This window comes from Geotrypetes seraphini, chromosome 2 (genome assembly GCF_902459505.1).
Source record: "Geotrypetes seraphini chromosome 2, aGeoSer1.1, whole genome shotgun sequence".
NCBI lineage: Eukaryota > Metazoa > Chordata > Amphibia > Gymnophiona > Dermophiidae > Geotrypetes > Geotrypetes seraphini.
The window spans coordinates 13,661,469-13,676,958 of record NC_047085.1 but is presented as its reverse complement, the minus strand read 5'-3'; the positions used below and the strand labels follow the sequence as shown (position 1 = coordinate 13,676,958).

General features: G+C 43.8%; 1 protein-coding gene across 1 annotated transcript in view; it reads right to left on the bottom strand.

Moving 5' to 3' along the window:
• The window catches only part of ZC3H3 (zinc finger CCCH-type containing 3), a 577,187-nt gene that overhangs the window by 32,795 nt on the left and 528,902 nt on the right, over positions 1-15,490 (bottom strand). Inside the window, exon 11 of the mRNA XM_033934356.1 lies at positions 12,798-12,988. Coding sequence (XP_033790247.1) covers positions 12,798-12,988 — 191 coding nt within the window. The remainder of the gene's footprint in view (positions 1-12,797; positions 12,989-15,490) is intronic.

Here is a 15,490-nt window from a genome sequence, read left to right as displayed (position 1 = left end):
AAGACGAAACTAGCAGAAGCAAGGAGATGTTGATGACCCTTTACAGGTCGTTGGTGAGGCCCCACCTGGAGTACTGTGTTCAGTTTTGGAGGCCATATCTGGCTAAGGATGTAAAAAGACTCAAAGTGGTCCAGAGAAAAGCAATGAAAATGGTATGGCGCTTGCGCTAAAAGATGTACAAGAAGAGACTGGAAGACCTGAATATGTATACTCTAGAGGAGAGGAGGGACAGGGGAGATATGATACAGATGTTTAAATACTTGAACGGTATTAATATAGAAACAAATCTTTTCCAGAGAAAGGAAAATGGTAAAACTAGAGGGAATGAACTGAGGTTGTGGGGTGACATAGGAGTAATGTGAGGAAATCCTTTATCTTGGAGAGGGTGGTGGATGCCTGGGATGTCCTCCCAAGGGAGGTGGTGGAGATGAAAAGTGACAGAATTCCAAAAAGCATGAAATGAACACAGAGGATCTTTAATTCGAAAATGAATGGTATAAAACAAATTAAGGTCAGTACTGGGCAATCCTGCACAGTCTGTGTTCCATATATGGTGATTTGGTTTATGATGAGCTGGGGAGGGCTTTGATGGCAACTCCAGCAGTGGGAACCTAAAAGACAGTACTGGGCGGACTTCTATGGTCTATTGCTCAGAAATATTAAAGAATAACGACAATTTAACCTTGAATATACTGTATGAGTGGGACTATTGGGCAGACTGGATGGACCGTTCAGGTCTGTCATTTATTATGTTACCCATAGGATCTTCATTTCCTCAGGATTTAATGATCTTGCATCCAATCCTGTGTATACTCAATGAATCTATACATAAAATCAGAAGTGTTTTGATGGGTAGTCTTTAAGGGGAAAAAAATCAAAAGAACATAAATGGCATATGGATATTAAAGGACCCCAAGATATTTCAACCCACCCCATGCCAACTTTGTCCCACCTTCTCTGCACTGTTTCTCACCCCACTGCCCCAAATATCTCTCTTGCTTTACATCCCTTCTGCCCTCTTGACCCCATGTTCTCTGTACTTTCTCTTCCCCTCCATCCCTTCTGCCTTCTTGGTCCTATTCTCTTTGAATTTAGATTGACTTGCCTTTTCTAAATCTAGACTCAGGGTGAATTACAAGTCGGTATGCAACTTATTTCCCCATCCAAGTGGACATACAATTTGTTTCACTGCAAGGAATGGAGACTGAAGTGACTTGTGTAAAGGTCACAAGGAGCATCAATGGGAAACGTGGGATTTGAACTCAAGTCCCTGGTTCTCAGCTTGCTGTCCTAACTACTAAGCTATTCTCCTCCTTAGGTTTCAAATTCCTCTTTATTCTCTCATCAACTTCCTGACCTTCTACGTTCCATTTTCTCTGCCTCTCTCACACACCCTGTTTTCAGGCTCTTTTCCCTCTATCTTCAAAGATGCCTTTCTTAGTCAATCCTTTATAAACCCTCCTCCCCCTTGAGCTATTAGTCCTCTTGTATATCTCCTTCCAAAAAGTACCTGTTCTCTTGATTCCTTCTGATCTGACTTCTAGAAAGCTCATTTTCCTCTAACATTTATCACTAAAGTATCTGAATATCTCCAAGTGTCACATTTTGATCTTTATCCTTGTTGACCTTGCCACATAGTTGGATATCACATCCCATCCTTTACTCTTTAAGGCATATGGGGACAGATTTAAAGATCTCAAAATGTATACTTTGGAGGAAAGGTGGGAGAGGGGACATTTATTTATTTATATACCACTTATATCTTAAGTGATTTACTTTCAGGTAATCAAGCATTTTCCCCTGTCTGTCCCGGTGGACTCACAATCTATCTAATGTACCTGGGGCAATGAGGGATTAAGTGGCTTGCCCAGGGTCACGAGGAGCAGCGTGGGATAAGATATAGATGTTTAAGTATCTAGGTGGCCTAAATGTGCATGAAACGATTCTCTTTCATTTGAAAGGAAAGTCCAGAATGAGAGGGCAAAGGATGACGTTAAGATAGTTATAGGCTCTAAGGAAATACTTTTTTTAACAGAAAGGGTGCTAGATGCGTGGAATAGTCTCTGGGTAGAGATGGTGGAGACAAAGACTGTGTCTGAGTTCAAGAAAGCATAGGACAGGCACATGGGAGAGGATGAGATAGTGACTGGGCAAACTGGATGGGCCTTTTGGCCTTTATCTACCATCATGTTTCTCTGTTTCTTCCTGGAATCTGAAACTCTTTCCTAACACTTTTCTTGCTTTTCTACAGGGGCCTCCTGTTTTCAACTTCTGCCTATAGGAGGCCTTTGGGGTTCAGTTTTCTGTCTACTCTTTCCATTGAAAAACTTTCCACTAAGTGGTAATTACCATCAGAAATCTTATTATGTTGGTTTTAAGTTGTTCCTTTGTTAGTAGCAGCTCAAGCTGGGTTACATTCAGGTACACTAGCTATCTCCCTGTCCTCGAGGGCTTATCCTTTGGCAGTAGAAGACTGACACTTGCCTAAAGTCACGAGGAACAGCAGTGGGATTGAACTTGGCTTCCCTGGTTGCTAGCCCAGTGATTTAACCACTGAAATGATGATTTCTGCTATCTCCTCTATACAGCTCTTTCCCCTGAATGACTGGGCAAGGAGCTTCAGAAGTGGTCCTCAGATCCATTCTCGGGAGTCTGGGGATTAGTACACAAACAGATGGAAATTAACTAGGTTCTTAGATCACAAGTATGCAGGTATCTCATCCTTATTCATTCTTGATCAATGTGGGGGCCTCAAGGAGTGGACTTAGTAAGCTGTGCAAGTGTGTCTTTCGAGTAGTTTGGTACAGTTGATGGCAGGATACTGAGGATATGATGTCAGAATCTAGTGCTCTGCTGCTCCTGGAATACAGTGGCAGCACCCCCCCCCCCCCCCCCCCCGGCAAAAGCAGCAGGGAGCTCTCCAGTCAAGCAAGACAGTGAATTATGAGCATGAGTTCCATTTAACTGGGCAATTCCAAAACCCTACAAAAAGCAGACTTCAGGATATATTCCTGCTTCTGAACTGTGCTGTGCTATTGCAAGCTCTGAGAAGATCAGACTGCCTGACTGATCAGAAATGGAGAGTCAGTCCAGACTGACATGCTCAATTTGCTGCATTTCAACAGCTTTCGTTTTGTGGATTAAGAGCTCTGTCTTCAAAGCACAGATTAAAGCCCACTGGCTGGCCTGAGGCTATAGGGCAGAAGGCGGACAGCAGTCGCCTGGCTACAGAGATCAAAAGCAGCTGAACCAAGGCCAAGAGCAACACTGAAGAACTCGGCAGGAAGAGAGCCGGGAGAGGCAATGATCACTGCAGAAAGGATAGCTAGCAAGGGGGAAGACGCTACCAGCCCGAAACAAAGAAAAACCACTTCTCTCTAGGGCTCGGAACTTACTCCGATAAGCGCAGTGCTGCCAATAGCTGTGAGGGGTGTGACCGAGCAGTTCCACCCACCCCCTTCCCCTCAAATCAAAAAATATAATTAGTCTAAGTATAATTAGCAGCATGCTGATAAGTGACTTCTCACGGGTCAATATTCAGCTTTGGCAGGCAGCATTTCATTTAAACACCAGCACTGCGGCTGAAAATAATCTCGATATTCAGCATTAGTATCTGAAGGCTTCAACTAGACAGACAGTGCCAGTATGTTGACCATATTATTCATAAATTCAGCACCACCACCAGCAGATATCTTTTAATTGAAGTGCCAGTGCTGGACCTGCTCTTTGATTATGTCACTTGAGTGCCATCCCACTTTTCCTTTAGAGTCACTAAAGGCCAGATATAACATACCTTCTGACTACCACCATTGATCATCTTCATAGCACTACAACACTGTAAACCGAAAAAACGAACGAGAGGGCACTCTCTAAAGTTAAAAGGGGATAGATTTCATACAAACGTAAGGAAGTTCTTCTTCACCCAGAGAGTGGTAGAGAACTGGAACGCTCTTCCGGAGGCTGTTATAGGGGAAAACACCCTCCAGGGATTCAAGACAAGGTTGGACAAGTTCCTGCTGAACCAGAATGTACACAGGTAAGTCTCAGTTAGCGCGCTGGTCTTTGACCTGGGGATCGCCGCGTGAGCGGACTGCTGGGCGCGATGGACTACTGGTCGGACATGTGGTAAACACATCAAACAACCTGCTAAATAGCAAGAGAAGCAGGAATAAGCCAAACAACTTTGGTTAGGATAATTCAAGACGATCTGAAATTAAAGTGTTGTGCCCAAGAGTTAACTTTGCACAACAAAGACACATGCCTGAAATGGCGCAAGCAACTTTTGACTAAGAACCTGGAACACACTGTCAGCTTCATCTGGTTTACAGATGAAAAGATATTTATAGCAGCTCCATCGATTAACACACACAGAATGATCACCAGTACGTGCCTTCAACAACACTGAAGCGTGAGGTTAATGCCAAATGCCTACTATGAACCTGCCCGACCTTCAGCCAATCAGTCATGGTCTTGGTCGCAATCTCAAAACTCAGATTCATAGACATAAGAACATAAGAAGCGCCATCTCCGGATCAGACCTTCGGTCCATCAAGTCCGGCGATCCACACATGCGGAGGCCCAGCCAGGTGTACACCTGGTGTAATTTTAGTCACCCATATCCCTCTATGCCTCTCGTAAGGAGATGTGCATCTAGTTTGCTTTTAAATCCTAGAACGGTGGATTCCGCAATAACCTTCTAGGGTTAAGATCAAAGGTGCATACTATCAGGACATCCTCTACACAGAAGCCGTTGCCAGCGATCTGTCACATGTTGGGAGACTACTTTATCTTCCAACAGGACAATGCCCCAGCACATCAGGCAAAGGACACCGTAGAACTGCTACATCGGGTCATTAGTTCAGACCTCTGGCCTGCGAATTCACCAGACCTAAACCCAGTCGACTACCAGATCTAGGAGCTGATACAGGAACGCATGTACCAGACAGCGATATCTGACGTTAAAGACCTTAACCAACACCTCATCTCTGTTTGGGCCGAGCTGAAGCAGAGCGTCACTGACAAGTTCATAGATCAGTGGCGGCTAAGGCTGAGGGTATGTCTTTGTGCAAAGGGAGCGCACTTCGAACATCTGCTTAATTGAAACATTACTTTTTGACTTTACATTTTTCTGCACAATATGCCATAAAACTTTTTGATGTGTTTTTATTCAGTTCACAATTCACTTTCACAAGTTGTGGTGCAGTGGGAAATAGTGACATGTTACATCAACTTCATTCAGGATACGGCCCACTAAATTTCATAAGAACCAGCCAAGTTCTGTGGAAGATACAACAAAAAACATATTTTTTTTTTTTTTTGGGGGGGGGGGGTGTTTCAGTTCACAGTGTAGATATACAGTATACATCATGATACAGCTATTCACAGAAGGCAGTCCCTGCTTAGAGGAGCTGAGAATCTAGTTGAGATACAGAAACAGGGCTGGGAGGGTCACGAACAGGCTAGATCAGATTTTCCGCTTTGTATGAAGCCTGGCTGGTTCCCATAAGGGTAAAAAGGGATGTTTATGCTGTTGCTATCAACCACAGCATTCCCTCGCTTTGGCTTCAAGCCACACTACACACTTATCAGTAGGTAATAAGGACTCAGTGCCTGCCGTCGTTTCAAATCTCACTGTTCTTCCTCCACTCTGTGGGCAAATTTTCAGCCTATGCTGCAACTGGCGTTTAATACATATGTTCATTTTGCTATCTGTATTTCGATAACTCTACATTTCCCCCTCCACATTCGCGGTGATAAGGGAATAACAAGTCAGTGAATACAGAAAAACCGCAAATAAGTTTTCGTATGTTATTCACGGTTTTCCGTTACAAAAGCCTAGAGAATATGATGCAACCGCAAATAACTGACCTGTTCCTTTGAAGAAAGATCAGTGATTTCCTCTGTACAACGCTGCTCCCGGCGATTTTCTCAGATGTAATTTTGGGGGTGGAGCTTCAAATGAAAAACCGCGATTGGTGAAACCACGAATGTGGAAGGGGATGTGTATAACACAGCATCTACTAATGGTGCTTGTTTAGGGAATGAAACGGAAAGGGGAGGGAGTTGAAAGAAGGCAGCGTGTTATTAAAACAACAGTCTAAGAACCAGGGAATCAGGGGTTCAAAGCTTTTCTATCTCACTGAAATTCCCTGTGATCACAGAATATGAATACAAAGGTAACATAGTAAATGACAGTAGATAAAGACCTAAATGGTCCATCCAGTCTGCCCTATAATTACATGCATTACAATTTCATGATTAAAGTGTCGTTTTCTTTGTTATTTCCGGGCCATAGACCTTAGAAGTCCACCCGATACTGTCCTTAGGGTGCCGTTGAAGCTTACTCCAGCCTATCTGAACCATCTCATTGTTTATCAAAAGCTTCTATACCGCTACTAATGACAGTGAGGAGTCAATTCAAAGCAGTTGGCATGAGATAGCATTTTTTGAGTTGGTTTTTAATATAGACACATTTATACCATAGTCAATCATCCTACATATACTGTATACACATTATAATACTAGTATCGTGTACTATGTTCATACTAAATCCTACTTATTTGCACACATAATACCTGTATCATGTTCTATGTTGCATTCCTAATGCGGGCAAGCCAGCTGGCTCCTTTATGCTGTTTTATTAGTTAAATTAGTCTGTGAAGAGGATGGTCTTTATTCCTTTCTTGAACTTTCTGGTGTCCTTTTCTAGTTTTAATTGCTTTGGGAGTTCCGCCACCTTGAAGTCATCAATGAAAACATTCTTGTCCTTACGCTTTTGTGTTTGATGTCTCTGGAGGATGGTACTTCCAACAGGTATTCTTGGCTCGAGTGCAGGGCTAATGCTCGTGTATGGTAATGTAGCCTGGACACTAGATATTGCGTGTCTGAGAGATGAATGATTTTGTGTGTCAGCAATAAGATCTTGAATTTCACTCTGCTTTCAATCAGAAGCTAGTGTAACTTAGTAGCAGGGTGATACTCATCTGCTTCGATTTTCCCAGCAGAAATCTTGCAGCTCTGTTTTGTACCTTTGAATCTGCCTGATCATGTACTTCGGAACGCCCAGCAGGATTGAATTGCAGTAGTCAAAGACTGAGACTACCAGGGTTATTATTACGTTGGACATTGCTTGATGGGTGAGGTAGGGTTTGCCCAGTAGAGTTTGCCATAAGTATTTTTCACGATGCATTTGATCTGTAACGTTATGTCTAGGTTCGGGTTCAGCCATACTCCTAGGTTCCTCACCCCTTCTGTGGATGATTTTATGGTATTGCCATTCAGTTAGTTGTTAATTAGAAGTAGCTCCGTTTAATCCTTGTTAGCTACTAGTCCATTTGTTTGGAACCATCCGAAGATTTCTCTAGGTCTCTTGATCCACCGTTTAGTCTTCGCATCCTGTTTCTTCAGCGGGATGATCAGTTGGACATCATCTGCATAGATGTAACATTCCCATCCTAGTTTTCTGATGAATTTCCCCAGCGGTTGGAGGAAGATGTTGAACAGCATTGGTGACATAGCAGATCTCTGTGGTACACCTACGGCTGTTTCTTTCCAGTTATTTGCGTTTCCCTGCCATTCTACCCTTGTTAGTTTTTGGGATAGAAAGGACTCTATCCATGCCATGACTTTTCCTTTAAGACCCAATTCTATGCATCTTCATTTTACCAGTGCATGTAGGACTAGGTCAAAAGCTCCCGAGAGGTCCAGGAACCCCAGCAGTACGTCTTCTCCTTTTGAATGGTATTTGAGAACCAAGTGCTGTACTGTCATTAGCACGGTTTCCCTGCTCAGGTGTCTTCTGAACCCTGATTGGGCCTGGTTTAGCTTTGGTGAGTTTTCTAGGAAGTCTGATATTTGTTGGAAGGCTAGCTTATCTATTAGTTTAGATATCCACAGTTGGTTGGTCACAGGTCTGTAGTTGGAGGGATCTTCTAGGTCTTTTTTCTTTACTCATCAGGATGGGCCTGATGACTGAGAGTTTCCATTTAAGTGGAACATGTCTGGACTGTAATGATTCATTGATAAGGTCAGTGAGGTAGGAAAGTTCTGGGCCTTTGAGCTCTCTCATCGGGTGTATCAGGCATGTGTTGAAGGATGGTGGGCCCGGTTTCACTCTTCTCAGATGTTTCATCTCCTGGATCTCTGTGATGTCTGCCCAGCACTGTCCTCATGCTCCAAATTGCTGGAGTTCCTGTTGAAGCCCTCTTGACCCTCTTCCCCCCATGCAGCATTTCTTCCTCTCTTGCCCCTCTCCCCCAATGCATCTCTTTTGCCCCTCACCCCATCATGCAGCATCTGTGAAGTGAGCTCTCTTCTCTTAGGTTTAAGGTTCGACTTAAAGCATTTCACTGGAACCTCAATGATATAATCAGCCCTTTTTTGCCAGTTCCTTCTTACTAAAGCAATGACTCTCCCTTCATTGTCCTGTTCTTTCTTTTCATTACCCTTCCCTGCCTTGTACATCCTACCCTTGAATTAACAATAGTAATTCTTCTTTCCATTTGATATTTTATTCTCCTATATCTTCATAATCCTTTTCATGTCTCTCTCTCCCCTTTTTCCTCTTTAGTTTATGAATATTTGCAAACTGCTTAGACATCAATTTTATTTGTGGTATATTAAATGTGAACAAGTGATAAGCAGTGACGGGGGGATATGGAGACATTTGTACCACATAGTGATATGGCTATGCTTATATAGAAATACACTAAAGCCAAACCAAATCTAATCATCATAGCTCTAAAGAAATCTTTTGTCTGCTTCTTTTCACACTTCTCAGTGGCGATTAGGAAAATGCAAAGTTGCCTGCATTAGTTCCTGAGTTGCGTATTCACCCACACACTGAATCTAGGAATTAGTAACACAGCTTTGAGTAAAGTTATTTATATTACTGACGGCGAGAAATGGCTTTGAATTGCAAATTACAGAGGTGCAAATTGATGTGATATGAGAAATGATTTTTTTTTTATATTGCTTCCCGATGCAGAGGTGATGCCAGAAGATACTGGGAGGTTGAGGAATTCATAATTCAGATGTGCTATGCAAGGATTCCTCATGAAACGAGACGTGCTCAATCCTAGAGCGTAGAAACTCACTGAAGGTAATTTTACTGTATAACGTGTGAAAGGCAAGTAGACACCTATTTGGAGCTATTTGATAAAGACAACATACCGTGTTTCCCTGAAAATAAAACCTACCCCCCAAATAAGCCCTAGCATGATTTTCAGGGTAGGTCTTAATATAAGCCACGAAAATAAGCCCTAGTCGTAGGCAGCCGCGCTTTCTTCCACCCCGCAGCCAAACCCCCACTGGCCCTCCATCCTTCCCTCCCAACCGATCCTTGCCAACCATGACCATAAATACCTTCCGGCAGAGGAGCGTCGGGCCACAGGCACTCACAGGCTGCTTCGTGGCCTTTTCACTGGGGCCTTCGGTGCACTGATGACATCATCAGAAATGCGGCACACAGAAGGCCCCACTCCAAAACACACCCACTTAGGTATTAGGTGCTCCTAACCGGGACAATTAAAAATTTTGTTTTTCAATTATGAGCTTGTTAAATGTCTTGGTTTTGAATCAGCTTTCTTTACCCACAGTAGGTTTGCATTGCCCTGTATTGTGCTCCGTCCTTAGCAGGCCCACTGCTCGGCATTACGTTTTCATTTTTTGATACTAATACATTTAACGCTGGCAGATCTGTTTTGTTTTTTCAACCTTTATGATATATGAGTCATTGCACACGTATTTTTAAGAACATAAGCAATGCCTCTGCTGGGTCAGACCTGAGGTCCATCGTGCCCAGCAGTCCGCTCACGTGGCAGCCCAACAGGTCCAGGACCTGTGCAGTAATCCTCTATCTATACCCCTCTATCCACTTTTCCAGCAGGAAATTGTCCAATCCTTTCTTGAACCCCAGTACCGTACTCTGCCCTCCTACATGCAAATGGCTTATTTGGGATGGTTTTAATTTGGAATTTTTTTTTTTTTTTCGATAATGGCAACAAAAATTAGATGTCTAGCTGGACAAAACATCTAGCTGGGTCATTTTCAGAAGAAAAAGTTAAGACATCCAACGGAGATAGACGTTTTGCAGGTTCAAAAATTGGCATTTTCTCCATCCGATTTTTGGACGTCTTTCTCAAAACATCCAAAGTCAGACTTAAGACGTCCTATCGAAAATGCCCCTCCAGATCTTTTTTGAGATGTGACGACCGGAATTCTTTCTAGACAGAATTAAGATATCATCTGTACGTAAAAGGGTGAGAAATCGGAGCATTTGGACGACTCCTTTAGTTCAATTTCTACACGCAGATCCAACGTAAAATCATCGTATGGGAAATTAAGATGGATTAGCGGATTGAGAAACCTTTTATTAAGGTGCACTAACCGATTTTGCACACGCTAAATGTCAAGGCGCCCATTTTTGGGAAATGGAAATATGATCATGTTTCCCCTTTGTTGATAAAGCTTCACGGGCTCCCAGTTCGCTTTAGGATCCAGTTTAAGGGCTCCTGTTACTAAGGTGCACCAGCGTTTTTAACGCACGCCAAAGATTAGCGCGCGCTAGCTGAAAAGGAGGCGGTAGCGGCTAGCGCGCGTGGCATTTTAGCGCATGCCAAAACCGCTAGCGCGCCTTTGTAAAAGGAGCCCTAAATGCGCATGCATAATCTTCAAGCTCCTCTATGGAATATTTGATCCTTTTGTCCCCTTATGTTGAAATACCCTCAGACTTTGCCATTTGAGAAACACACAAAAATATAAGTTAGCCTTCCCTTCCTTTAAGGGAATTCAATCTGCTGGGAAGCTCAGTCGATCTTTTGTCTTCAAGTTTGTAGAGATCTGGAATGAACTTCCCGACTCCATTAGGCTTTTAGGCCAGCTGCAATTATTTCGTAAATTCCTGAAAACTTTGTTGTTCTCGCAATTTTTAAATGGTTTAACTGCAGTCTCAACGAAATGATAATATTTTGAAATTTTTCATCGTGTCCCTTTGGGTATATGATTCTCAAAGGTGCTATATTTTACAGACAGATCTGTAGATTTATTGCTTTTTTGTAAAATTTGCTCTTAACGTTGTTTGCCTCTGTTTTACAGGTTCATAGTCAGTCGCGCACGAGACACCAGCATGCCGACAATGGAGGGCAGACAATTCAGCGCAAGACACCAGCGTGCTGCGGGAAAACTTAGTTTTAAAGAGCTCTGAAGCGGGGTGTGTGTGGGGAAACCCCCCCCCCCCACTTTACTGCATAGTGTTCGCGCTGTTGTTGGGGGAGGTTTGAGAGGTTGGAACCCTCCATTATAGAGAAAACGGAACTTTTTCCAATTTTTTTCAGGAAAAGTTCCGTTTTCTCTATAATTTGGGGGGGTTGAACCTCCCACACCACCCCCCAACAGCAGCGCAAACAGTATGCAGTAAAGTGGGGGGTTCCCCACTCACACCCCGCTTCAGAACTCTTTAAAACTAAGTTTTCCCACAGCACGCTGGTGTCTTGCACTGAATTGTCTGCCCTCCATTGTCTGCCCTCCATTGAAGCGGGGTGTGAGTGGGGAACCCCCCCCCACTTTACTGCATAGTGTTCGCGCTGCTGTTGGGGGGGGAGTTGAGGGGTTGGAACCCTCCGTTATAGAGAAAACGGATCTTTTTCCGATTTTTTCGGGAAAAGTTCCGTTTTCGCTATAATTTGGGGGGTTGAACCCCCCCCCACACCACCCCTCAACAGCAGCGCAAACATTATGCAGTAAAGTGGGGGGTTCCCCACTCACCCCCCCCGTCGGAGCTCTTTAAAACTAAGTTTTCCCGCGGCGCGCTTGTGTCTTGTGCCGAATTGTCAGCGCTTGATTGTCGGCGTGCTGGTGTCCGGCGTGCGATTGTCCCGTCACCGTTTTACATTCTATTTTTTATTAATAAAGAGTAAACTTGATTTTCAAGGTGCAAATTATCTACATACCTCAGAAGAGGCCATATTGGGTACGTAACTCACTCCATTTTCCTCACAAGACCTAATACACTGACACGTCACTCACCATTGCCACCTTTAGCCACTTGGATGCCCTATAATTCAGCAGCTTAAGGACTAAGACAGATTCACTATTTTACCTGTTTTTATAAACACACAATGAAGACACATTTTGGTCTGTTTTCTCTTTTACACTATTGCACATTATCAAGAGATATGATCTTCAACATGCAAACACACACTTTCATACCTACAGGACCCTGAGGAAGATCTCTGGGTCGAAACACGGACCGTGTTGGGTCCTCTTTATCAAGTTGTGGATGGATTTTGTCTACATCAGCAACATCGGTCTCCACAGTCTCTTTGTTTTGGACTATTCCAGGCTCTACCTCCCCCCCCCCCCACTCAGCTAAGGATCCTCTGAGCTTACACCATCCTTTACCCACTCACTCTTCCTCAGCTAACAGTGCTCTGTGCTTATCCCAGGCTTTACTCCTCACTCCTCCGACATCTGAGAATCCTTTGTGCTTATCCCAGGCTTCACTTATCTCTCTGCCACAACTAAGGATTCCCTGTACTTTTCCCAGGCTTTACTCCTCACTTCCTACAGCTAAGGATCCTCTGTGCTTAACCCAGGCTTTACCCCTCATTCCTCCCTCCTTCCAAATGTGCAAACAACTCCCCACAGTATTTACCAGAAAGTGAGAAGGTGTGAGCTGGGAAACCACATCACCAGGTCAGCATATTAAAACATAAATACCATATGGGAGTTTCAAGTGAGTTATTTTGTATTGCACTATGATCAGACAAGCTGGTGGCCAGCATGTAAAAATCACCCACCTGCATCATCTTCCCTGGGCTTGACTCTGCCAGATATGCTCTCATCGCCTGGAGAGGGAGGGGTCAACTGTAGAGAGATAAAAGATGGCAGCTTTCGTAACCCATGGCGTCCTGGTTCATCCTCATCATTCAAAGGTTTGCTTTTGCTCGCCACCCTCAATTTAGGCGTACCATCAATCTGGGCCAGAGCACTAGAAAAGATGAGAAACAGAGCTAAAAGGGCTTGAACTCCATTCAGGCCTAGCCCAGTGGCCCTATAAGAGACAAGGGTCTGACTGCTGCACCTTGCTCCTGCTCATTCAGCAAGCATGAGGGGAGAGTGTGGTGCAGTGGTTAAAGCCACAGCCTCGGCACCCTGGCTGCTCCTTGTCACCCTGGGCAAGTCACTTAAACCCCCCCATTGTCCCAGGTACATTAGATTGAGCCCACCGGGATAGATGGGGAAAAATGCTTGAGTACCTGAATAAATTCCTGTAAATTGTTCTGAGCTCCCTTGGGAGAACGGTATAGAAAATTGAATGAATAGTGTAAAAAGCTTCAGCCTCTGATAATCAGAGCTGTTATTGTGATGTCATAATGCCTCATTCCACCAATAAGAGCCAACCTCATCAGTGATGTCACAATGGCTGGATTGTCCTACACTTGGATCCCTTTTGCTACATTTTGATTTCTAGAGTGGTGCAGTGGTTAAAGCTACAGCCTCAGCACCCTAAGGTTGCGGATTCAATCCCACGCTGCTCCTTGTGGCCCTGGGCAAGTCACTTAATCCCCCCATTGCCTCAGGTAAATTAGATAGATTGTGAGCCCACCGGGATAGACTGGGAAAAATGCTTGAGTACCTGAATAAATTCATGTAAACTGTTCTCAATGAATGAATACATAAATAAATAAGGTAATACACAGCCCTTGTAGAGGAGAACCCTAGCGATCATTCAACAGCGACAACTATCTGAAAGGCCACATGTACTGGCTTTCAACGGTTGCCACAGCTAGTGGAGACTGGTCAAAACACTGAGCTACAGAGGACGGTGGTTATAAAAATGGAGACACCCCCCAACATTGACTCCAGTAAGTTTTATCCAGAGGGGGTTAGTTTTCAAAAAAATGATCAGTCTTTCATAAAATTGAGAGTATTTTTAGCTGAATTTAAGCCTGCAATCCATTTGCTTAGATTTAGACCCCTAGGTTAGGTGTTTACTGCTGAAAATCAGTGCTAGGTGCCTTTCATCCGCTTTTAAGGCGTCTATATTTAGCTGCCGAGCCCCGGCAAGTTTCCAAACTGGCTGATTTCGGTGCCTAACTCAAGACAGGCTTATTTATCAAGTTCTGATAACATGTTGGCAAATACACTCCATCAAGATTAATGGGGTCTATTTAGCACAATTTGAGAAATAGGCCTAAACCTTTTGAAAACAGATACTATAATAATCAGAGAAACCGATTAAATGAAGTCATCGTTGTCAACTATCTCCTCCTCTTCCTAAGAGATCCCATGCTTTGTTGAATTCAGACACAGTCCTCATCACTCCCACCCCCACTGGAATGTTGTTCCATGCATCCACCACACTTTCCGTAAAAGTCAACTATCTCCTCCTCTTCCTATGAGATCCCACTAGCCTGTCCCATGCTTTGTCGAATTCAGACACAGTCCTCATCACTCCCACCCCCACTGGAATGTTGTTCCATGCATCCACCACACTTTCCGTAAAGGTCAACTATCTCCTCCTCTTCCTATGAGATCCCACTAGCCTGTCCCATGCTTTGTCGAATTCAGACACAGTCCTCATCACTCCCACCCCCACTGGAATGTTGTTCCATGCATCCACCACACTTTCCATAAAGGTCAACTATCTCCTCCTCTTCCTAAGAGATCCCATGCTTTGTTGAATTCAGACACAGTCCTCATCACTCCCACCCCCACTGGAATGTTGTTCCATGCATCCACCACACTTTCCATAAAGGTCAACTATCTCCTCCTCTTCCTAAGAGATCCCATGCTTTGTTGAATTCAGACACAGTCCTCATCACTCCCACCCCCACTGGAATGTTGTTCCATGCATCCACCACACTTTCCATAAAGGTCAACTATCTCCTCCTCTTCCTAAGAGATCCCATGCTTTGTTGAATTCAGACACAATCCTCATCACTCCCACCCCCACTGGAATGTTGTTCCATGCATCCACCACACTTTCCATAAAGGTCAACTATCTCCTCCTCTTCCTAAGAGATCCCATGCTTTGTTGAATTCAGACACAATCCTCATCACTCCCACCCCCACTGGAATGTTGTTCCATGCATCCACCACACTTTCCATAAAGGTCAACTATCTCCTCCTCTTCCTAAGAGATCCCATGCTTTGTTGAATTCAGACACAGTCCTCATCACTCCCACCCCCACTGGAATGCTGTTCTATGCATCCACCACACTTTCCGTAAAGTATTCCCTTAGGATGGTGGTTACCAAACACATGCAACAAAAATGCTTGATCTGTATGCTGTGTGCTTTGACGATGAAAATATGCTGCCAAAAAAAAAAACCTGAAGAAAAAATAAAGTCATGGGATAGGAGGTAATGTCCATTTATGGATTAAGAACTGGTTAAAAGATAGCAATGGAGAAGGACAGATAGTGGGGATCCCCAGGAGTTTGTGCTGTTTAACATATTATTAAATGATCTAGAGATGGGAACAACTA